The sequence below is a fragment of the Aythya fuligula genome, chromosome 9, assembly GCF_009819795.1.
Source record: "Aythya fuligula isolate bAytFul2 chromosome 9, bAytFul2.pri, whole genome shotgun sequence".
Classification (NCBI taxonomy): domain Eukaryota; kingdom Metazoa; phylum Chordata; class Aves; order Anseriformes; family Anatidae; genus Aythya; species Aythya fuligula.
The window spans coordinates 17,311,007-17,332,034 of NC_045567.1; the positions used below are offsets into that span (position 1 = coordinate 17,311,007).

The 21,028-nt window shown below is 69.4% G+C and overlaps 3 protein-coding genes across 4 annotated transcripts; 2 read left to right on the top strand and 1 right to left on the bottom strand.

Annotated features, from left to right (window-relative positions):
* Nucleotides 1-1,548: 1,548 nt before the first annotated feature.
* On the top strand, nucleotides 1,549-6,984 carry FAM131A (family with sequence similarity 131 member A). Its single transcript, XM_032193216.1, has 6 exons — nucleotides 1,549-1,664; nucleotides 2,991-3,121; nucleotides 3,930-4,023; nucleotides 4,125-4,307; nucleotides 4,497-4,625; nucleotides 4,866-6,984. Exons 1-6 carry the CDS (start codon nucleotides 1,634-1,636, stop codon nucleotides 5,315-5,317), a joined length of 1,020 nt encoding a protein of 339 aa, XP_032049107.1. The 5' UTR covers nucleotides 1,549-1,633; the 3' UTR covers nucleotides 5,318-6,984.
* Nucleotides 6,985-7,252: 268 nt separating this feature from the next.
* LOC116492695 (heat shock protein beta-7-like) lies at nucleotides 7,253-9,389 on the top strand. The gene is made up of 3 exons (XM_032193573.1): nucleotides 7,253-7,373; nucleotides 7,892-8,043; nucleotides 9,177-9,389. The coding sequence occupies exons 1-3, from the start codon at nucleotides 7,253-7,255 to the stop codon at nucleotides 9,387-9,389; spliced, it is 486 nt and encodes a 161-aa protein (XP_032049464.1).
* A 164-nt stretch (nucleotides 9,390-9,553) lies between these two features.
* Nucleotides 9,554-20,390, bottom strand: CLCN2 (chloride voltage-gated channel 2). Of its 2 annotated transcripts, XM_032193719.1 has the most exons (23): nucleotides 20,340-20,390; nucleotides 16,247-16,403; nucleotides 15,762-15,893; nucleotides 15,515-15,643; nucleotides 15,252-15,385; nucleotides 15,091-15,168; nucleotides 14,935-15,013; nucleotides 14,181-14,306; nucleotides 14,019-14,103; nucleotides 13,814-13,915; nucleotides 13,624-13,708; nucleotides 13,386-13,541; nucleotides 12,950-13,019; nucleotides 12,727-12,837; nucleotides 12,321-12,534; nucleotides 12,069-12,202; nucleotides 11,823-11,980; nucleotides 11,636-11,738; nucleotides 11,490-11,563; nucleotides 10,480-10,518; nucleotides 10,251-10,355; nucleotides 10,080-10,166; nucleotides 9,554-10,000 (listed from the first exon to the last, which is right to left on the bottom strand). In XM_032193719.1, exons 1-23 carry the CDS (start codon nucleotides 20,388-20,390, stop codon nucleotides 9,809-9,811), a joined length of 2,601 nt encoding a protein of 866 aa, XP_032049610.1. In that variant the 3' UTR covers nucleotides 9,554-9,808. The 2 variants fall into 2 exon arrangements, with proteins under 2 accessions (XP_032049610.1, XP_032049611.1); XM_032193720.1 differs by lacking the exons at nucleotides 16,247-16,403; nucleotides 20,340-20,390 and having other exon boundaries at nucleotides 15,515-15,638; nucleotides 15,762-15,799.
* Nucleotides 20,391-21,028: the final 638 nt, after the last annotated feature.

Genomic DNA, 21,028 nt, shown 5'->3' on the forward strand with positions numbered 1-21,028 from the left:
TACCCCCCCGGGATGGGCTCTCTGGGGGTTGGGTGTCTCTCGGTGTCCCCCTCCTTGCCACCTGGGGATGGGGGAATTGTCCCCAAATGTCCCTTTTCTTGCCCCTTTTCTTGCCCCTTTTCTTGCCCCTTTTCTTGCCCCTTTTCTTGCCCCTTTTCTTGCCCCTTTTCTTGGGTTCTGGGTAGTGGTGGGGTTGTGCCAGCGTTTGGGCATGAGATGGAGAGGGATGGATGGATGGATGGTGGGGGGATAAAGCCCTTGGGGGATTTGGTTTTGGCGCTGTCCTGGTGTTTTGGTGCTGTGATGAAATTGGGGACGGGGTTTTGGGGCCCGATCCCTTTTGTGGCTGCTTGTAGGGTGTCCTGGGGCTTGGGGCTGCCCGTCCTGGGGTTGGGCTGCCCGTGCTGAGTCACCCTGGCCCTAGCCCAGCGTGCCCAGAGCATTCACCAGCTCCTGCTCCCCACATCGCAGCCTGAGCTGCAGCCCTGGCAGCGCTCGTGCTGGGAAATATTTGGCAGGGAGAGGCCAAGAGATCCCCTGGGGGGGGTCCCTGCCCCCCAGCTCCCCTTGAAAGCGGGGTGCTCCCCGATCTGCTCCCATTCCCTACTCCCTTCCCTACAGTGCCCGTGCCGGGGTGAAGGTGCCATCGGTAGGTTCCAGAGTGAACAGCCCCAAAGCACCCAGCTCCTCTGCTGCGGGTGCCCCTTCTCCTTAGGGTGCTGCCACCAAAATACCCCCCCCGTGCCCTACAGCAGGGGCTGCTCCCCGCTCTGGGGGGGCTGCGCTGCCCCCAGCCTGGATATTTTTTTAGGGGGTGTTGCTGGAGGGTCCCTCCTGCTGCCCTGGGGGGCTCAGAGTGCCCTGGCCCCATGCAGGGGGAGGTGCGGGGGGTCCGGGTGTGCCTTTTTTGGGGGGGGTTCCAGGGGTCCTGGGGGTGGTCCCGGTGTCCCTGGGGGGTCCCCAACCGCGGCCCGAGGCCGGCCGGGCGCTGTCCGCGGTGCTGGCACGGCGCTCTCCGCGGTGCCCGGCCTTCCTCCCCTCCTCCTCCTCCTCCTCCTCAGCCCCCTCCTCTTCCTCCGCCCGTCCCCCCCCTTCCTTCATCCCCCTCTTCCTCTTCCTTCAGCCCCCCTCTTCCTCCATCCTCCCCTCCTGCCTTCAGCCCCCCGCTCCCCTCTCTCTCTCTCTCTCTCTCCTCTTCCTCCCAGCCTTCCTCCCCCCACCCTCCTCTTCCTCCCAGCCTTCCTCCCCTCCCCTCTCCTCCTCCTCCCCCACCCCTCCCCATCCATTCCCCGGCCTTCCTCTCCCCTCCCTCCCTCTCTCCCCATCCTCCTCCTCTTCCTCCCCACCTCCCTCCCTCCTCCTCCTCCTCCTCCTCCTCCTCCTCCTCTTCCTCCCCCAGCAGTGACGTCTCTGGACGTGCCCGTTCCCCGGCCCGGCGCAGGCACCGCTCGGGGCTCCCGCACCTCCGGGGGGGGGGTCCCTCAGTCCAGCACCTCCCTTTGGGGGGGGGGTCCCGCACCGGCAGCACCGTCCGGGGGGCGCGGACCCCGCCCGGGGCCGCCCATGCGGCCGGGGGGCGATGCGGGCGGCGAGGAGCCGGCGGTAGCGCCCGCACCGGGGCCCCCCCGGGAGCATGGGCTGCATCGGCTCCAAAACCACCATCGGTGGGTGAGCAGGGCCGGGGGGGGCCGTGGGGGGGAGAGGGGGTTACGGGGAGGGTGGTTTTGGGGGGATCCGGAGGGTGACGGGGTGGCGCGGGGGGGTTATTGTGGGGTTTGGGGGCGCGGGGAGGGGGGCGCAGAGGGTTGGGGTGCTTGGGGATCTGGGGGGGGTGGGTGGATGGAGGGGGTGGGGGCTGTGGAGGTCTGGGGGGGTTGGGGCCTTGGGGTGCTGCTTATGGGGTGTGGGGGGGGTGGGAAGGGGCTGGGGGGTGTTTAGGGGCCTGTTGGGGTGTGGGGGGCTGTGAGGGATGGGGGGGTTTGGGGGTGTCTACGGGGGATGCGGGGTGCCCTGCTGGTGCCGTGGGGGTGCTGCTGGGGGGGGGGTGGGGGCGGTGGGTGGCTATGGGGCTGTGCAGTGATCCCAGCCTGTACTGGGGGCTGGCGCCTGTGGGGGCTGTGTTGGTGCTGGGGGGGTGATGCCGGGGTGTCCCAGGGGTGCCCCTGCCCACACTGGTGCCATGGTGATGCTGTTGGCAGCTTCCCCAGGAGCCAGGGGCTGCCCCCTGATGGGGATCGGGGGGGGGCGTGATCCCCTAATATCCCACCCCATGGCCCGTTTACATCAGCTGGGCCCACCTCGGTGTGGGGGGATGAGGATCCATGGGGGCGTCCTGCTGTGGCCCCCAGGGGGGCTGCAGGGCCATGGGGACCCTCCCCAGCCCCAGCAGTGGAGGACCCAATGCAGGAGGGGGAGGGCACCCATCTCAGGTGTTTTTGGGCTGTTGGGATGGAGCACAGGTGTCCGTGCTCTGATCTGCTCCCCTCCTGTCCTGGGATGGGGAATTGGAGGCGGTGCAGGAGCACCAACCCCCTCCCCATACCCAACGCTTGGCCCAGGCCCTAAACCCTGCCCAAAACCCCCCTTGCCTACCTTGGCCCTATCCTGGGGCACCCTGCCATGTCCCCCTGTTGGCACTGGGTGCCACCACTTGCTCCCCATCCCCATCCCATCCCCATCCCACCCCCATCGGGTGCTCACAGCCCGAGCTGTGCCCGCCGCTGGGGTTTGCTCCCAACACCTCCGCCAAGCCGGGACGTGCGCCCGGTGCCGGTGCCAGGCGGGTGCCGCGTGTTACCGCTGACACAGGCGCTCCAGCTGCCCGGGCGTGAGTCACCCGCACCGCAGCGCCGCGGGGGGAAGGCAGGATCCCTGCCACGAGTTGTGTCCGGTCTCATGCGGGGCGAGGGATGCCTGCCCCAGGGAGCCCGCCCGGAGCCTCCATCCTGCCGGGGATGGAGGCGCTGAGGCCGCCCCGGTTCTCCCTGCAGTGGCCGTGGACACCACCCTGTGCGTGGAGTGGAAAGAGGTGAAAGCGCTGTCGCCGCTGCGTGCTGCCCGGCCGGCCCCGCTGCCCCGCCTGCTGCGCCAGGCCTCCTTCGACAGCCAGGACTTCCTCGAGGTACCGCTGAGCCGTGCCGAGCCGTGCCGAGCCGTGCCGGGGTGCACGGCCCCACCGAGAGCGGGGGGCCCCGCTGCCTGCCCGCCCTGCCTGGCCCTGCCAGCGCGCAGCCGGCGCCGGGGCTGCTCTGACGTCAGCCCCGAGCCGGGCTGTATCCTGGGAGAAATCAGTCCACGGCGCCGCGTTGCCATGGCAATTCAATTTGTTGCGCGCCTCCAAATCCCGCATCGCTTCCCCACGGCTGTGGGCTCGCCGATGGGAAGCGGGGACCCGCAGCGGGGCGCCCCGGCACGGCGGGCACCAGGGAGCCTGGCACAGGCGGCCTTGCACGAGTGTGTGTGTGTGTGTGAGCTGGGGGGCACCATCGGCTGCACCATTTGGCATGCACACGTGTGTAGGTGCATGCGTGCACGGTGAGCGCACGTTTGTGTGTGCACAATGTGTGTGTGTGCAGTGCCTGTGCACGAGGAGCGTGCACGGAGAGCACACGTGGGTGCGGTGAGTGCAGGGTGGACCTGTCTGCAGCGAGTGCCGGTGTGTGTGTGCAGGCACAAGGGTGCACAGAGAGTGTTTGTGCACATACGTGGTGATGTGAGCGGGCACACGTGCAAGTTCGTGCACTGAAAGCCTTTGTGCTGTGTGTGTGTAAGAATGCAAGCGTGCACAGCACGTGTGTGCACTAACACGACTTACAGACACGTGCACAAGCAGCTGGTGGTGGGATGTACCCACGGTGAGGGTGCTGTGCCCCCCAGGGCTGTTGGCACTTGGCACACACGGGGCCGTGACACCCTGCCCGTCCCCACAGGTCAATGTTGAAGACACTGTCGAGATGCTGCCCAAGTCGCGGCGCGCGCTGACCATCCAGGAGATCGCCGCCCTGGCCCGCTCCTCGCTGCACGGTAACTGCTGGGGGGGAGGGCCGGGTGTTGTACGGGGATGGGGGGGAGAGCGGGGAGGGCGGCGGCGGGGTCCCCGTGGTGCTGACGCGGCGGCGCCCCAGGCATCTCGCAGGTGGTGAAGGAGCACGTGACGAAGCCGACGGCCATGGCGCAGGGCCGCGTCGCCCACCTCATCGAGTGGAAGGGCTGGTGCAAGCCCGTGGAGCCGCCCGCCGCCCTGGAGAGCGCCTTCAGCTCCTACTGCCACCTGAGTGAGGGCGAGCAGGAGGCGCGCTTCGCCGCAGGTGGGCACCGCGCGGGGTCCCCGCATCCCCATCCATCCCTTTGTCCGTCTCTCCATCCCATGGGGAGCTGTGCCCTGTCCCCGTGGGCCATCCCCACCGTTCCCCGTCCCTGCTGTGCTGATTTGTGTCCCCGCTGAGCCCACGGGGGGGTTGGTGACACCCCCGGGGTGACCGTGCTGTCCCTGCCAGGCGTGGCGGAGCAGTTTGCCATCGCCGAGGCCAAGCTGCGCGCCTGGTCCTCAGTGGACGGGGACGACTCCAACGACGAGTCCTACGACGAGGACTTCATGCCCTCCACGGAGAGCTCCCAGCCGACCGGTGAGTGCCTCGGGGACCCGTGGGGACAGTGACCTGCGCCGTGTGGTGGGAGGGAGCGGGGTGCCTGGGTGCGCTTCCCATCCCGGTGACCCCCTTAGGGCACCGTGCCCTGTGCCACCACGTCCCCGCGCCATGCACGGAGCTCTCTGCGGGCAAAGGGGGCACCGTCCCCGTGGTGTCACCGTGTGGGGGGGTGGCTCTTACTGGGCTGGCACCGGGGCTGACCCCTGCTCCCCGCAGAGCTGTCTGGCTCGGTGCCCGCCAGCGCGCTGCTGCGAGACCTCCTGCAGGGCCACCTGTGCCAGCTGGGCGTGCGGCACGGCTCCTGCGAGCCCGAGAGCGACTCCTCGCACACCCTGTCCCCCGAGACCCTCTGCTCCAGCCTCTGCAGCCTGGAGATGGTGTCGCCCTCCGAACTCACTGCCAAACTGCTGGGCTCCCTGGGGGGCGAGGACCTGCTGCTGCCCAAGCTGCCCCCCCCGGCCAGCCAAAGTGCCTTGCGGGGCCTGGCACGGCTCCGGTGCCAGGACTCCCTGTACCCCGTGTCCTACGCCGAGGCTTGCCTCTCGCCCGCCGAGGACGAGGTGGTGCTGAGCAAGGACTTCCCGCTCTGCCGGAAAGTCTCCGACGTCGCCTCCTCCGGGGTGGTGTCGCTGGAGGAGGAGGAGGAGGAGGAGGCCGAGGAGCCGTGAGGCCCCCCCGGGGACCCTGCCTCTCCCGCCGGGGCACCGGCCCCCCTGCCACCGCGCCCCGGCCCAGCCCCGTGCTGGGCGAGGGACGGGTCCTGCTGCGGCTCCTTGCGCTAGCAGGGTGCTGGGGGGGACAGAGGGGTGCCCCCCCTTCAGTGTGCCCCCCCCGGCTGCACTCGTCCACCTCTCTTTGCCCTCATCTGTTTGTTTTTTTCTGCATGAGAACCAGGGAGGGACTGCGTGCGCAAGGGCTCGGGGGTCAGCCCCCCACACAACGCCCCGGCGTGCCCCCTCCGTGCCCCCCCCAAGACTGACGGGACCTGAATTAGTGGGGGCTGGCTGTTCGCATGCTCCCCCTTTTCGCCGCTCCAGGCTCCCCTTTTTGGGCACAGAGCCCCCCCCAGTTGTCACAGCCGAACCTCTCTGGGCAGCCCCCGGTGCCCCTGCCCTGCGCCCGCACCCCGGGCTGGCAGCAGTGGGACTGCAGAGGGGGAATTTGGGGAGCAGGGGGCTTTTGTCCTCGCCCCCCACTGGCTTTTATTGGACCGAGTTTTATACTGTGAACTGCTGGTGGGGCGGGGGGCTGCTGTGGGGCCGGGGGGGCCGTGGATGCGCCGCAGTGCTGGGGCTCTCTCAACTTTTGTACGCGCGTGGGGCCGGCACGGGGAGGTTGTGGGTGGGGGCCGGGTGGGCACGGCCCCCCCAGGCTGGGTGCTGGGTGGCCACCGGCGCCAGCACCCCACAGCCAGCCCCAAAGCGGGCACACGCCGGGGGGGGCTCAGTGTCCAGGGCCCCCCAGGTCTGCCGTGGGCCAACCCGGGGTGCATGGGGGGGGTGAGCAGCAGGTCCCGGGACCGACGTCCCCATCCCCAGGTCACTCACCCCTAGCAGGGAACCAAGTGCCTACATGAAGGGCAACCGGCCCCCCCTCTGGCACGGGGCCCCCCCCAGGTGTCTGGGCGCACCGTTTGGGGAAGGAATGCCAGTTTTTGCCAACGCTTGCCCCCCCTCCTTCCTGCATGGCACGTGTTCTCGTGGGGCCGCTCGCCCGCTGCATGCCACCCCTTGCCCGGCCACGGTGTCCCCCCCCCTGCACCCCCAGCCCCTCTCCCTCTGCGTGCCCTCACTCCTGCACCACCAACCCCCCCACTGCTGCCCCATGCCACCCCCTCCCCACCGTGGGGTCCCCACCCCTCCACGGCCAACCTGCTGGGGGGGCGCAGGGGCTGGCCGCCACGCCGAGGGGCTCCCTGCCATCGGGCCAGCGATGGCACCGTGTCCCCATGCTGTTTGGGGACAGCAGCCACCCGGCAGGCCGATCTGGGAGTCGTGGCCCCAAACCCACCCTGGGATGGGGGAAGAGGGGTGTGGGGGCTTCGCTCGGTGCGCGCGTCGCTCCGCAGCCGTGTGCGGGGCAGTGCTCGGGTACGCGTGTGCACGAGCACATGGGTGTGCGTGCATGAACACGTGTGTGCATGCATGTGTCCGCACGCCTGCGTGCGTGCAAACGTGCCTGTACGTGGGTCGCACATGTGTGCACACCGGTACGTACCCACGGGGTGCCAGGGGCCGTGGGAGCTGCCCCAGCCCCGTGCCACGGTTCCCACGGGTGCCTGCCCCCCAGCACCCCCCCTCCATCCCGCCAGGCCTCCAATAAAGTCAGTGGTGTGAGCGCTGCACCGGCTGCCTCTCCTTGCGGGTGGGGGGCACCTGGTTCCCCGGGGGGGGCCCCGCTGGGGGTGGCGGGGTGGCGGTGACAACGGCACGTCCCCTGCGTGTCCCCCCGAGAGGCCCCGGCCGTTATCTCGCATTCCTGGCCGGGGTGGCCGTGCCTCACCGGGCTAATTATGGGCATGCGGCGACGGGCGCGCAGCCGGCCCCCTCCCCTGGGGACCTGGGCGCTGGGGACGGGGGGCTTGGTGGCACTGTCACGGCGGCATGGCCTCGCTCAGCTCAGCCGCCACGTACCGCGCCGAGCGCATCAGCACCTACAGCCAGGGGCACCCAGAGCCCCGCTTCGAAGGGGAGCGGTACCGCTACGACACCTTCGGGTACCCAGGTATGGGGTGTGGGGGGGGGGACCCCGAGCTGTACCCTCCTGTCCTGAGCCCTGGCCCTGCTCCCGAGCACCCCACATTCTCTGGATCGTTCTGTACCCCCCCAAGTCCCTTCATGCCCCCTCCCCAAGTGCTCCCCAAGGTCCCCAGGCCCAATTCTTCCGTCCCCGCAATGTCCCAGAAACTCCAACAGCCCCCCCAGCCTTCTCCCCCCAAATTTTCCTGTCCATCCCCCGTGTCCCCACCTGTCCCCAGGCCACCCATGCCCCCCCCCAGACCCTCCCACAGCCTTTGGGTGCCCCCAGGCCACCCCGCACCCCCCCGCCCCATACACCTGGAGTGCCCAGCTCCCCGTGCAGCCCTCCCAATGTCCCCAACCCCTGGTGCCACCCGCCACCCCCAGCCCCCCCAAAGTGTCCCCAGCCTCTCCTGCACCCCCAGTGTCCTTGATACCCCTGAATGCTGTGCCCCCCCCCCCCCTCCCCCCGACCTGGCCGACCCCCATGACCGGTCCCCGCAGGGTCCCCGGGGGCCATGTACCCCTGCAGCCTGGGCCCCTGGGTGCGGGCCCAGGGGGACACCTACCAGGTGGTGGCCGACGTCAGCCAGTTTGAGCCCCCCGACATCGTGGTGACCACCTCCAACGGCCACATCGCCATCCGGGCCGAGAAGGTGAGGAGCTGGGGGGCAGCCCCCGTACTCCAAACACGGCTCCCCACTGCCTGGGGCGGGGGACAAGCCCCAGCTCTGCCCCATGGTGCCCATCTCCCATGGGGGGAACTGGGAGCAAGCCACTGGGGCAACTGGGAGCTGCCCCCTGGTGGGGTGGCTGGGAATCACCCACACTTGCACTGGGGTAACTGGAAGTGAGCACAATGCATGGCCATGGTGTGTGCTGTGCCGTGCCGTACTGTGCCATACCATGCCGTACTGTGCCATACCATGCCGTACTGTGCCATACCGTGCCGTACTTTGCCGTAGTGTGCCGCACCATGCCACACTGTGCTGTGCTGTGCCGCACCTTGCCATACTTTGCCATACTGTGCCATACTGTACCGCACTGTGCCGCACCATACCAAACTGTGCCACACCATGCCGTACTGTGCCGCACCTTGCCATACTTTGCCATACTGTGCCGCACTGTGCCAAACTGTGTCGCACTATGCCATACTTTGCCATACTGTGCCACACTGTGCCACGCCATGCCATACTTTGCCAAATTGTGCCGCACTGTGCCACACCGTGCCATACTTTGCCATACTGTGCCACGCCATGCCGTACTGTGCCGCACTTTGCCGTACTGTGCCATACTGTGCCATACTGTGTCGCACTATGCCATACTTTGCCATACTGTGCCACACTGTGCCATGCCATGCCATACTGTGCCGCACTATGCCATACTGTGCCACGCCATGCCGTACTTTGCCGCACTATGCCATACTTTGCCATACTGTGCCACGCCATGCCGTACTTTGCCATACTGTGCCAAATTGTGCCGCACTGTGCCACACCGTGCCATACTTTGCCATACTGTGCCGCACTGTGCCACGCCATGCCATACTGTGCCGCACCATGCCAAACTGTGCCGCACCATGCCGTACTTTGCCATACTGTGCTGCACTGTGCCATAATGTGCCATACCATGCCGTACTGTGCCGTACCGTGCCAAACTGTGCCGCACTATGCCATACTGTGCCACACTGTGCCACGCCATGCCGTACTTTGCCATAATGTGCCGTACTGTGCCATAGCATGCCGCGCTGTGCCGCACTGTGCCATACCATACTGGCACCACTTCCCCGCAGGTGGCCGAGGATGGCACCGTGTGCGACACCTTCACCCACCAGTGTCGGCTGCCTGAGGACACGGACCCGCTGTCGGTGAGCTGTGCCCTCACCGAGGCCGGCACGCTGCTCATCACTGCCCGGCGCCGCGCTGGCACCCGCCCCGGTGAGCCCCCGCAGCCGCTGTACCGCAGCGAGGCCACGCTGGGAGCAGGGCCGGTGCGAGGACAGTGACGGCGACCCTGGGCCATGCCGGGGGGGGCTTGGCCAGTGCCAACGCGCTGCGGTGTGGTGGCTCTGTTTATAAACTCCTTTTATTAAATTAATATAAAAATCTCTGTATTTACATGGGGGTGACGCGGCGAGACTGTGGCTGTGCCCGGGGGGGCACCGGGGCTGGGGTGGGGTGGAGGTAGCGATGTGGGGAGCCCCAGGAGCTGGTTGGGAAGGCGGGGGGAGGTGTGGGCAGGCCAGGGGGGCACCTGGCCACCCCTGGTGCCGGGTTGAGGGCACCCACCCTACGCCGGGACCCGGTGCGGGCATCCCCCGGCACCTGCGGGGGACAGGGGGGAACCCTGCAGCGCCCGCCCCCGGCGCATGAGTGGGGGACGCGGGGGGTGGCGGCGGTGGTTGTGGGGTATCCGGCGTCGCCGTCACTTGTCGGTGTCGCCGTCGTCGGGGCCGGCCTCGCGGGGCATGGGGTGGTGCTGGTGGCGGTCCCAGAGCTGGCACAGGTCGGTGGTGTCGGGCTCAGGCGCGCTGGTGCTGCTGCGGCGGAAGCTGGCGAGCGGCGGCACCACCTTCACCCCCTTGGCTGTCAGCGAGCCCTCGATGGCCTTGCGGAGCTGCAGACACCCCGATTCCGTCAGTGGGTGGGTAGAGAGCCCCCAACCCCACCGATGCAGCCCCCCTGTGGCTCCTCACCTCCTTGAGGGACACCATGCCCACCAGGCGCCCGATGCTGGTGACGTACGCGTGGTCGAGGCCCAGCAGCGAGAAGATGGTGTGGGTCTGCGGGGAGACAGGGGGCTCAGAGTTTGGGGAGGGCACCGGGGGGGTGATGGGCACACACCGGGGGGGGGGATGCAGGCACACCTTGTGCAGCGAGGTGCGCTCCACCAGCTGGAAGGGCGCGGGGTCGATCTGGGCGCTGCCGAAATCCACGGGCTGGTCCAGCTGCCGCTCCTCCCACGCCAGGATCTGGGGTGGGGGGACCACGCCGTGGGGCACAGCAACCCCAAAACCTCCATCCCTCCCCATCACGGGGCTGTGGGGCTGTAGGGGCGCCCCCCACCCTCCCCATTTTGGGTACCGGGGGTCTCACCTCTGCTGGCGTCATTCGGTCCCCCACGTCCATGTCCTCCTGTGGGAGAGGTGGGGGTGAGCAGGGTTGGCCAAGGGCACTGGGATCGGCCAAGCCCGGCTTGTGATTGGTGGAGAAAAGGCGGGCTGGGCCATGATTGGCTGAGGAAAGCGGCTGGGATTGGCCGGGGGGATCCCCGTCGCGCTACGATTCGCCAAGCGGATTTGGGATCAAGAGTGAACACGCCCTGATTGGCCGAGCGGAAATCAGGGCAGGCTGAGATTGGCTGCGCAGATGGGGACCAAATGGGATTGGCCAAGCGGAATCGTGCCGGGCTCCTGATTGGTTGAGAAGATCCAGGCTGGCCCCTGATTGGCTGAGAGGAGCCACGCCCTGCCTGCAGCTTACCGTGATGGAAATGCGGACGTGCTTGGCCTTGCGAGGGGCCGTGCCCTGCGCCTGGCACCACGCGGGAGAGACGGCGGCGTTAGGGGGGGCACCACAGGGAGGGGCCGGTCGGGAGGGGATGGGATGGGTTGGGTTGGGGTGGGTTGGGTTGGGATAGGTTAGGTTGGGTTGAGATGTATGGGTTGGGTTGGGTTGGATGGGTTGGGTTGAGATAGACGGGTTGGGTTGTGATGGAATAAGTTAGGTTGGGTTGAGATGGATGGGTTGGGATGGGATAGGATAGGTTAGGTTGGGTTGAGATAGATGGGTTGGGTTTGGATGGATGGGTTGGGTTGGGTTGGGTTGGGATGGGATAGGTTGGGTTGGGTTGGGTTGGGTTAGATAGGTTGGGTTGGGATGGGATAGGTTAGGTTGGGTTGGGTTGAGATGGATGGGTTGGGTTGGGTAGGATGAGATGGGATGGGATGGGATGGGATAGATGTGTTGGGATGGATGGGATGGGTTGGGCAGGAACAGGCAGGGATAGGCAGGGTGGGAAGGTTCAAGTAGGATTGAGAAAGAATGGGATGGGAAAGGTCAACTGGGGACGGAGAGGGATGGGACGGGCAGGAACAAGTGCTCACCTCAGCAGGCTCCGCAGCGGTGTTGGCACAGAAGAGGCTCTTGAGGGCGATGCCGGAGGTGTCGGCAGTGCCGGCTGCAGGCGGGCAGAGCGGTCAGCACGGGGACATGGGGGGGGTCCCGTGGTGGGCGCAGGGCACAGACTCACCCGGGGGGCTGTTGGGGGCGCTGGGCACCCGCTTCAGCGCTGGCTTCAGGGGCTTGCGGGAGCCACTGCGAGTGGGGGCGAAGGACGAGGCTTCAGTGTTGATCTGCAAGAAGGAAGGGATGGGGTCAGGGGATGCGGGCACCCTGGTGGGGGCACCCCAGGGTGGCCGCCCCCGCAGCCCCCTCACCTGGAAGCAGACACTGGCTTCGGAGAGCCGGTGCCCGTCCTCGAAGCTTGCCCGTGCCCTCTGCCGCAGGGCCTGGAGCCGGCGCTGGGGATGGAGCTGCTGGCTCAGCAGGGCCCCCACCTGCTCCCGCTCGATGGAGCCCAGCAGGATCATGGACTCTGCCGGCAGAGAGGGGACAAATGTTGAAGGGGACAGCACCGCGGGGACCCCGGGGACGTGCCGGAGCTGCCCCTGCCCACCACTCACCAGCCGAATCCACCAGCGCCAGGCTCTTCATCTTGGTGCTGTGCAGGACCTGCTGCAGGTCCCGGTACTTGCAGTTGAGGGAGACGTAGGGGATGTCCCGCACCATGATGTCCTCCACCCGCACGTTGTATTTGCTGCCCGGGGCAGGCACGGTGGCCTCAGCGTGGCGGCCACATCGTGCCACTGCCCTCCTTCCCCTGCCCCGTGGCAGGGCTGGCTGGGGACACGGGGACACGGCGGGGCGGCACTCACTCGTGGTGCCCCCAGCCCAGCTCGGGGAGGTAGGGCAGCTTCTTGATGCGGATGATGCTGTCGTAGAGCGAGGGCTGGAGGCTCTGGGCCACGGCGTTGGCCAGGATGACGGCGATCATGACGGGGAGGATGTGCGAGATCTGTCCCGTCAGCTCGAAGACGATGATGGCCGTGGACACCGTGTGGGTGACGGCGCCCGACAGCGCGGCCGCCCCTGCGCCCGCGCGCGTCCCCGGGAGACACAGGGGCAGCCGTCAGGTGCCCGCCTGCCTGCCCGCGGGGCCGTGTCCCGCACCCCTGGGACACCCTTGGGACATCCCCGATGGCAGGGCTCACCCAGAACCCCAGCAGCTCCCTTAGAGCACCCCCGAGCAGCGGCACGCGGTGTCCCCAGCGCGGTGCTTACCCACCACGGCGTAGCCCCCCGGCACGATGCGGTAGGTGTTGCTGTCGGTGTGGATGCCATCAGGGAACCAGGCTGCCATGCTCTCCCCCACCAGCCGCCCGAAAGCTGCCCCTGCCCAACAGAAAGGGGCTGGAGGGGGCCGTGGGGACCTGACCCCTCTCCTGCCCCCAAATGTGCTGTGGGACACCCGTGGAGGGGGCCCCAGGGCCGGGCTGGCTCTCACCGATGACGAAGACGGGCATGAAGGCTCCGCAGGGCACCGGGATGGTGGTGGCCAGGGCTGACATCCAGAACTGCGCAGGGGACACGGGCACACGTCAGTGGCCCCCCCACGGCCTGGCTCTCCTCCAGCCGTGGAGCAGGATGCGGGCACGGCCCCGTGCTGTGGGGCAGCCACCTCCTCCCAGGGGCACCCCGCCAGCACCTCCCTGGGGGCACCTCGGTGGCTCCCGGCCAAGATCTCTTTGGCAGCACGTTGGTGGCACCACGCCACCACCTTGGTGGCCACCCCGTGCCTCCTGGTAGCACCTCGGTGGCAAGCATCCAGCACCTCCTCGGTGGCATCCAGGAGTCACCTCCTGCACCACCACCACCCCTACCAGTGCCTGCTGGTGGCAGCCGGGGGCCGGCCGGGGCCAGCCGGGGCAGGACGCACCCACCTTCATGAGGATGAAGACGACGAGGGTGACGAAGACGTTGGAGCGGGGATTGCGCCAGGCCTCCAGGATGCCGATGTACTCGAACTCATCGCTGGGCTCCCGCTTGGACCACGTCTGGTTGTCGAACAGCGTCACCAGCGTGTCCTTCTGGGTGAGCTGGGGAGGTGCAGGGGTGAGCCGGGGGTGCTGCTGGTGGCCCACAGGGCCAGCAGTTTGCCCCCAGCCCCGTTGTGGCTACCTGTCCGGCCATGAACTGTCCGAAGCCGGGCGGGAAGGTCAGCGTGGAGATGAGCAGTGTCACCAGCGCGGGGAACAGCAGGCGCCTGGCGGGGTGGCACAGGAGGGGGTGACACCGGTGCAGCCCCAGTCCTGCCACCCCAGAGGGGACGGTCACTCCGAGCTGGTGGTGGGGACGAGGAGGCACCTACTTCTTCATCAGGAAGCGGTTGATGGTCTTCTGGCGGCGCATGAACTGCACGATCTTGCGGTTGAGGTAGACGAAGAGCGCGCCCCCGAAGCCGCTGGCGATCCTGGGGGTGAGCCGGGGGTGAGCACCCGCGTCCCGCTGCCACCCCGGGGATGTGGGGACAGGGACGGGGGGACAGGGACGTGGGATGGGGCGGCCACACTCACCCGATGACGGCGAAGGCGGGCAGCTCCTGCAGGTCGAAGGGGAAGTCGAGGCGGAATCGGGTTTTGAAGAGCGCTGTGATGGTCTCTGGGGGCACAGCGGGGGTCAGCGGGGCCGGGCGGGGGACCCCAGTGCCCCCCAGCCTCCCACCCCGCAGGAGGTACCTTCGTCCTTGATCCAGACAGCCAGCACGCGGAAGATGAAGGCGCTGAAGGTGGCGGCGAAGAACCCACGCCAGTAGTTGCGGACGGCGAAGAAGGTGGAGGTGACCTCGATGCTGAACAGGACGCCTGGCACCGGGGAGGGGGGGAAGGACGAGAGGGGAGGGAGGCGAAAGCCAGGCAGAGCCCAGGCTCCTGGCATGCTTCCCGCATCCCTCCCCGAGCCCCACGGCCACGCTGCGGGTCACGGGCTTCCTCGGCAAAGCGCGCGGCCGGTCCCCGGCTGTCCGCACCGGGGTGCGAGCAAGAGGGCAGTGCGGGGACGTGAGCAGGCACGGGGAGGGGTGGGCGGCAGCCGGCTCTGGGGCTGGGGGCACACGCAGACGGACGGACAGACAGGTGGATGGACGGGGCGGCTCAGCACGCACGGGGCAAGGCAAGAGTTAGACACGGCACCAACCTACGGGCAGGGCTCAGCGGGGCCGGAGCGGGGAGCTCCCTGGAGCGCAGCGCGGCGGGGGAGAGGACGAGACGAGATGTTACACCTCCGGGAGCACGGCGCCCGCTCCTCCCTTCCTCCTCCGCCCCACGGGCACCCCGTCTAGCGGCACTGCCTCTCCCATGCCAGCTGGCCCCCGAGGGACAGGTCCCTGTCCCCCCCTCTGGCAGCGAGGGGCGCTCGGGGCAGGGTCCTGCTGGCCTCTCCGCGAGGACCCGGGAGCACGGGTGGGATGTGCGGGCAGGGGGGGGACCCTACCTCCGATGGGGGCGGCGAAGCAGCAGCCCACACCGACGGCGCAGGCGGCCGCCAGCATTTCGGTGTTCCTCGCCTCGTTCTGCGGGTGGGAATTGGGTCAGGGGGTGCTGCCCCCCCTCTCGCCTCCCCCCAGCCCCTGCCCATCTGCCCACTCACCTCGTAGATGCCCCCGAAGAAGGAGAGGAAGCGGCTGAGCAGGGCTGCGCACATGCTGGCGATGTGGACGAAGGGGCCCTGCGGGGACACAACAAGGGGGGGATCAGTTTGGTGCCCCCACCCTGCCCGCCACCCACCCTGACCCCTGGCAGTGCCCTCACCTCCTTGCCCAGGGGCATGCCGCTGCCCAGGGCGCACGTCAGCCCAATCACCTTGGCCACGAAGGTCTTGAGGGTGAGGTACTCCTTCAGCACGACCCCCCGCAGGATGGTCTTCATCTCGGGGATCCCCGAGCCTGGTGCCGTGGGGACAGCCCTGACCCACAGCCCTAGAGGGGGCTTGGAAGACCCTCAGGACCCCCAACCCTACAGCCCAGGACACCCAGGTTGCTCGCAACACAGGAGGGGAGACCCCAGGACCTTACCCACAGCCTGGGGGGCGAGGATCTGGGTGAAGCCAGCCGAGAAGGTGATGAGCACGGTGGGGTAGGTGACCCAGGCCAGGTACTGCAGCAGCACGTTGGTGTCCAGGCCCCCGTACATCCACTTCTGGGCTGCAGGCGCAGCAGGCGAGACGGGTCGCGGGTGGCAGGGGACGTGGCACAGCCCCACGGCACGGCCACCCCACGGCCACCCCCCAGGGGAGCCCACCACCTGCCGGTGCCCACTCACCTTGGAGGCAGGTGGCGATGGCGAAGTCCATGGCCCAGCTCACCAGCGCCATGACCAGCCCCAGGAGGACGAGGAAGACCCAGTCCTCGCCCACCCTGGCGAGGAAGAACCGCTGGCACCGCACGGCGCAGCCTGCGGGCACAGGGCAGGCTCAGGGCCGGGGATGGGCACACGGGGGTGGGGGGGAGCACCGCCACGCACTCCAGCCCCGAGGACACCACGCGTGCAGGGACACAGCTTGGCCCCGCGCCGCTCGCACAAGCGCTGCCCTCTTGGCACGGCCCCAGGAGGAGCGGCGGGGCCCCCCCATCCCTGCTATTTTGGGCCATTGTGTCCCCGCTGCCCGGCGGGCAGGTGGCATTGTCCTCGGCGCCAGTGTCCCATGACAGCAGGAGAAACCCTACCCGCGGTGCCCGGAGCTGCGTGAAGCCGCACGGTCACCGTGTGTGTCCCCCCCCCGCCCCCTTTCCCCGTGCCCCCCTCACCGCAGCGGGGGGCGCAGCGGCCCTGGCTGTACTCCAGCAGCTCGGAGGGGCGGCGTGGCTGCGGGGTGCCGTCGTCCCCCTGCTCCTGCTGCAGCCGCAGCCGGGCTGCCTCGTCCTTGGCGAAGGTGCCCAGGTCCTGCGTGTAGCGCCCGTACATCTGGGGGGAAGGAGAGGGGACAAGTTTTGGGGAGGGTGGCCGGGTGGGGGAAGTGAGGCAGGGGAGCAGCGAGCACCGTGGTACCCCATAGGGAAAGGGGTGGAAAATGGGGTTTTTCTTTTGTGGGGAGGGAGGCATGGAAGGGGCTGGGTGGATCACGGCATGCGGGGATCGATGGCGATTGTTTCGCCCACGTGCTGAGCGCGGGTACCCGGCCCCGCTGGTACCAGTCCCCGGTGCCCTGGACACTGGGATGGGCAGGTGGTGGGTGGAGAAGAGCCCCAGGTGCCAGCAGCACGGCCAGGCTGCCTGAGTGACTCTCTGAGGGCTGATATTGGGGTTGTGCTCGCACCTCCCCTTGGCACCATTAGAAACATGTTTGGGGCCCCCCTCATGGGGCAGGAGGGCAGCGTGGGGCAGGGCGCAGCCCCAGCACCGGCCAGGGGCAAGGAGCAAATTTGGGAGCAAGGGGGTGCGGGGCAAACAGGGGCACCGTGCCCACATGGGGGACACCCCCTCCTCCTCGGGTGGCACGTGGCACGTGGCCTGGCCCCGGGCAGCACCCCCCGTGCCAGCCGGGAGCTCTTTGTGCTCGTCCTCCCCGCCGAGCTGGGGGCACTCGTCCCGCGTGAGCGGGCACTGCCAAGGGCTCGGTTGCTTGGTTTCCGCCTCGCTCCCCCCCGGCACGACCTGAATGCCAAGCGCCAGAGCTCGGCCCGGCACAAAGGGAGGCTTCAAGGCCGCGGGGGCCCCTGCCAGGCTCCCACGTCGGGGCGACGTGAGCCCCATGCCGATGGCGAGCCCACCCGCCGTGCCGCACGTGGCCGCCCCGCAGCCCCCAGCCCGGCACCATGCCCGGCGGAGGGGCCCCGGCACGGGTGGGCACCGCGCTCGGCACGTGGGCAGCACGGCCCCGGCTGCCACCGGCGATGCCCGACCCTGCTCGTGCGCCCCAGGGCACGTGGCAGCTCCCGTGGGGACGGCGTGGGGGTGCGCTCCTCGTGGGGCATCGCTCCCCACCCTGCCTCCTGCCCAGGTCCCTCTGGCACGGAGCAGAAAGCAGCCAGAGCGGCGCCGGGTGGATTCTCTGCTGTCTGATACCCGGGCTGAGCTCAGCGCTGGGGGGGAGAAAGGGAGGGGACACGTGTCCATCGCTAACCCTCCTGGCACGGATCGTGCCCTGAACTCCTGCTCCGCACGGGGTTCGGCGGGTCCTTGGCCCTATAGGGGAATGTGCCGGGGGTGGAGGCGGCGGAGACGCCAGCTCAGCCTCCTCGGGGCCGGATTCAGCATCGCCTGCCAGAGGAGGACCCCGGCCCCGCACGGGGCCCGGCGTTCAAAGGCTCCCTTCGGGCCAGGCTTGTTTCCTCTGGAAGAACAAACGGCCCCGCGCCCGAGGAGCGCTGTCGGCCTGCCAAGCGCCCGCCTCCCCCCGGCCTCGCCGCCCCCCCAAGCTGGGACCGGGGCACCCCCAGGCCGGCTCCATGCCCCGTGCTGGGGGCTGGCACGCTGCCCACCGGTTATTGGGGTCCCTGGCGGGGTGCCCCTATAGCTGCCAGGGGTCTAGCCTGGCTGGGAGGGGGGTTGCTCCCCTCTGACCCCCATCTGCAGCCAACCCCGCTTGTAACGGGGCAATGGGAGCCAAGGGGCTGTGCCGCCCCGTGCCGCAGCCCCACGGGCACAGCTTGGGTCCCCCGGGGTGCCCCGTGGCAGGGCCGGGCAGTCCCGGCTGCTGGCGAGAGCCGGCGGTGGGTTCTGCCTTCCTCCTCCTCCTCCTCCTCCTCCTCCCGCTCGGGTTATTTTTCCACAAAGGCCTTTTGAAACACAAACAGCCCCGGGACTCCGGCCTCCGCCGCGAAGCAGCTGAACAATCACAGTGCCGGGCGGGCAGGGAGCGGGCATGGGGGGGGCCTGGCGGGGGGCACACGGGGACACGGGAGCGGGCCGAGGCCGGTATTTTGGGACCGGGCTCCCCCCGCTGCAGGCACGAGCCGTGCCGAGCCCCTCTGGCCGTGCCAGCCCGCGGTGCCCGCTGCGCCCGGGCGATGCGGCGCACAGGGCGGGTGCTGGCAGAGGCTCCGCAGTGTCCCCGTGCCACCCCGTCCCATGGCAGCCGGGGCACTGAGCCCCCTGGAAGGGGTGGGGGCATTTAAAGGGGGAGCGGGGTGCCCCGGGGGGGCAGCCAGGGGGACAAAGAGAGGCTGGGGGGGGGATCCGTGTCACGCTGCCTGTCTGAGCTGGGCTCTAATCGCCCTGAGCGGCTCCGCGGCGAACAAGGGCAGTTTGTCGAGCTTAATCCTCCCCCCCAGAGGCCCTCTGCTTGCCTGGCATGCGGGGGGCACAGGGGCTGGCACAGACCCTGTGCACCCCTGCCAGTGCCGGGGCCATTCCCACAGGCACCCACCCCGCACGTCCCACGCAGCGTGGGGTCCCCAGGGCGGGCACAACGTGGGGGCACGGGGCAGACAGCGGTGCTGTCCCCGGGGCTGGCAGGCTCCGGACAGAGCCCGAGCCTCTCGGCAGGTGCTGGCAGGAGCCGGAGGCGCTAGGGGAGGGCTGGGCACCCGCCCTGCTGCCTGGCATGGGGGCGGCTTCCAAAAGCCAGGCACGAGGCCACGGGACAGGCGCCCGTCCCCAGCCTCGCCCGCGTGGGCGAGCCGCGGGTGGCTTCGGGAGCCTCTCCGCAGCCCCGAGGCCGTGGGGATGGGCACCCTGGGGTGCCCAGGGCGTGGGTGCCTCCCCGCCTTGAGGAGAGCAGGGCAAAGTCTGCCGGCACCATGTGAGGCTGCCCTGGTGCCAGCCGCGTGCCAGCGTGCCTCTCCCCTCCTGCGCTGCCCACGGGCTCCTCGGCACCGCGGTGCCGGCTGCGGACACGGCACCGGGGGGGGGGTCAATATGGTGCTGGGGGGGAGAAAGGGGCAGCCCCGTGGCTCCTGTTGGATGGAGTAGAGCCAGAGCATGGATCAGGGGGATGCCACGCAGCCAGACCCCGCAGGGAATGGGGTGGGGACCACGGGGACCCTGGGTAAGGGTGCCTGGGAGGACGACGTGTGCCCGGCGCAGCAGGAGCACGACACCACACACCAGCCCCGCTGCGTGCAGCCAGCTCAGGCTCCTTGCAAACCCCGGCAGCTGTGGGCACAGGTGCCCAGCAGCAGCTCAGCCCCTTCCCTTCCCGCCTCCCCTGCCCTGCCTGCCTGCAGGCCTTTGCCAGGGCAAAGTACCCGTTTGCCGAGCCGCCCCGGGCGCCGGCCCAAGCAGGGGCCGGGGAGAAGCCACCTTTGGCCGGGATGTCAGAGGGCTGTGGGCAGCGCAGGGGGCTGCGGCACGGCGGGGAGGGAGCCCACCGCGGGGCAGCTGGGCACCAGGGGGGTTAGCGGGGAGGCTGCGGAGGGGACGGAGTCGTAAACACGGGGCTAAGGTTGCAGGCGGGGGAGATACGCTATCTGCGGGGCAGAGGGCTGGGGCTGGGTGGAGTATTGGGGGGGGGTAAAGGGTGCCGGCTGGCGGGGAGGCGCCCCCGGAGGGGGGCCCTGGGGGTGGGCGTCACCCCCCTGAACTGTGAGAGCTTGCTGGGGTGGGGGGGTGATGGTGGAAGCATGCCCAAGGGTCCTGCCGCGGGGCTGGGGTCTCCAATAGGCTCCCCGAGCACCAGGAGGCTGTAGGGTGGCACCAAGCATCCCCCCAAGCCCTAGCGCCCCGCCCAGCCAGAGGTGGTCCCAAACGCTCCGGGAGAGGGGAGAGGGCATAGCAAAACATTGGGGGGGACAGCGCAGGTGACACTGGCCCTGCCACCCCGAGCAGAGCTCCCTTGGGGTGGGGACACCCCCCCCAGCCCCACCACCCCCTCCCCGAGCCGTGCTGCTGCCCCCGGTGCCCCCGCCGTGCCCGGTGCCCCCCGCGGTGCGCCCGGTGCCCGGTGCGCGCTGCGCTCACCAGGGTCTGCTCGTACTGCAGCGCCCGCTGCTCCGCGCTCTCGGTGGCCATGGTGCCGGTGCTGCCGGTGCTCCTGGCCGTGCCGGTGCCGGTGCCGGTGCCCGCGGCAGCAGCGGCTCCTCCCGGGCCGTGCGGGGCGGGCCCCGGGGCAATGCCCGGGGGAGGGCCCGGCCGCGCTCCGCCTCCGCCGCCGGCACCCGGCACCGGCACCGGGGAACGGGGAGTGCGCAAGGGGCTGGGGGGGGGCTCTGCCCTGCGCGGGGGCGGCCGGGGGGCACTCGGAGCCCCCCCGGGCTGGGGTGACATTGTGACCCCCGCTGCGGGCCGAGCGCTACTGTCTGTGGGCACAGGGACCCGCAGGGGGCTGGCAGTGCTCTCCCCAAGCCCTGCTGAGGGGTGGGAGCAGAGGGGGCAGAGCTGGGGGCAACGAGCTGGGTGCAGCCCCCAGCCCCACGGCTGTGCCCGGCTTGGGGGGTCGGGGTTGGGGAGCAGAGAGCCCCCGTGCCTTGGCATCACCAGGAATGAAGCAGGGGGACCAGGGATGCCCGCGGGTTGGCGGCACCTCGGGGAGCCATCGGAGGCACCCAAGGGTGCAGGGAGCACGTCCTTACCGCGGCACCGCTCAGCGCCCCGGCGATGCCAGCCCGGGGAGGGGATCCTGGACTCCTCTCTTCGCTGCCAGACCCGCT

Coding starts and splice junctions, on each gene's coding strand:
- FAM131A (XM_032193216.1), top strand. CDS start 1,634: ATGGGCTGCATCGGCTCCAAAACCACCATCG. Junction 3,122..3,929: donor ACAGCCAGGACTTCCTCGAG/GTACCGCTGAGC, acceptor CCGTCCCCACAG/GTCAATGTTGAAGACACTGT. Junction 4,308..4,496: donor GGAGGCGCGCTTCGCCGCAG/GTGGGCACCGCG, acceptor TGTCCCTGCCAG/GCGTGGCGGAGCAGTTTGCC.
- LOC116492695 (XM_032193573.1), top strand. CDS start 7,253: ATGGCCTCGCTCAGCTCAGCCGCCACGTACCGCGCCGAGCGCATCAGC. Junction 7,374..7,891: donor CGACACCTTCGGGTACCCAG/GTATGGGGTGTG, acceptor CGGTCCCCGCAG/GGTCCCCGGGGGCCATGTAC. Junction 8,044..9,176: donor TCGCCATCCGGGCCGAGAAG/GTGAGGAGCTGG, acceptor ACTTCCCCGCAG/GTGGCCGAGGATGGCACCGT.
- CLCN2 (XM_032193719.1), bottom strand. CDS start 20,390: ATGGCCACCGAGAGCGCGGAGCAGCGGGCGCTGCAGTACGAGCAGACC. Junction 13,542..13,623: donor GACAGTTCATGGCCGGACAG/GTAGCCACAACG, acceptor GCACCTCCCCAG/CTCACCCAGAAGGACACGCT. Junction 12,838..12,949: donor CATGCCCGTCTTCGTCATCG/GTGAGAGCCAGC, acceptor TCTGTTGGGCAG/GGGCAGCTTTCGGGCGGCTG.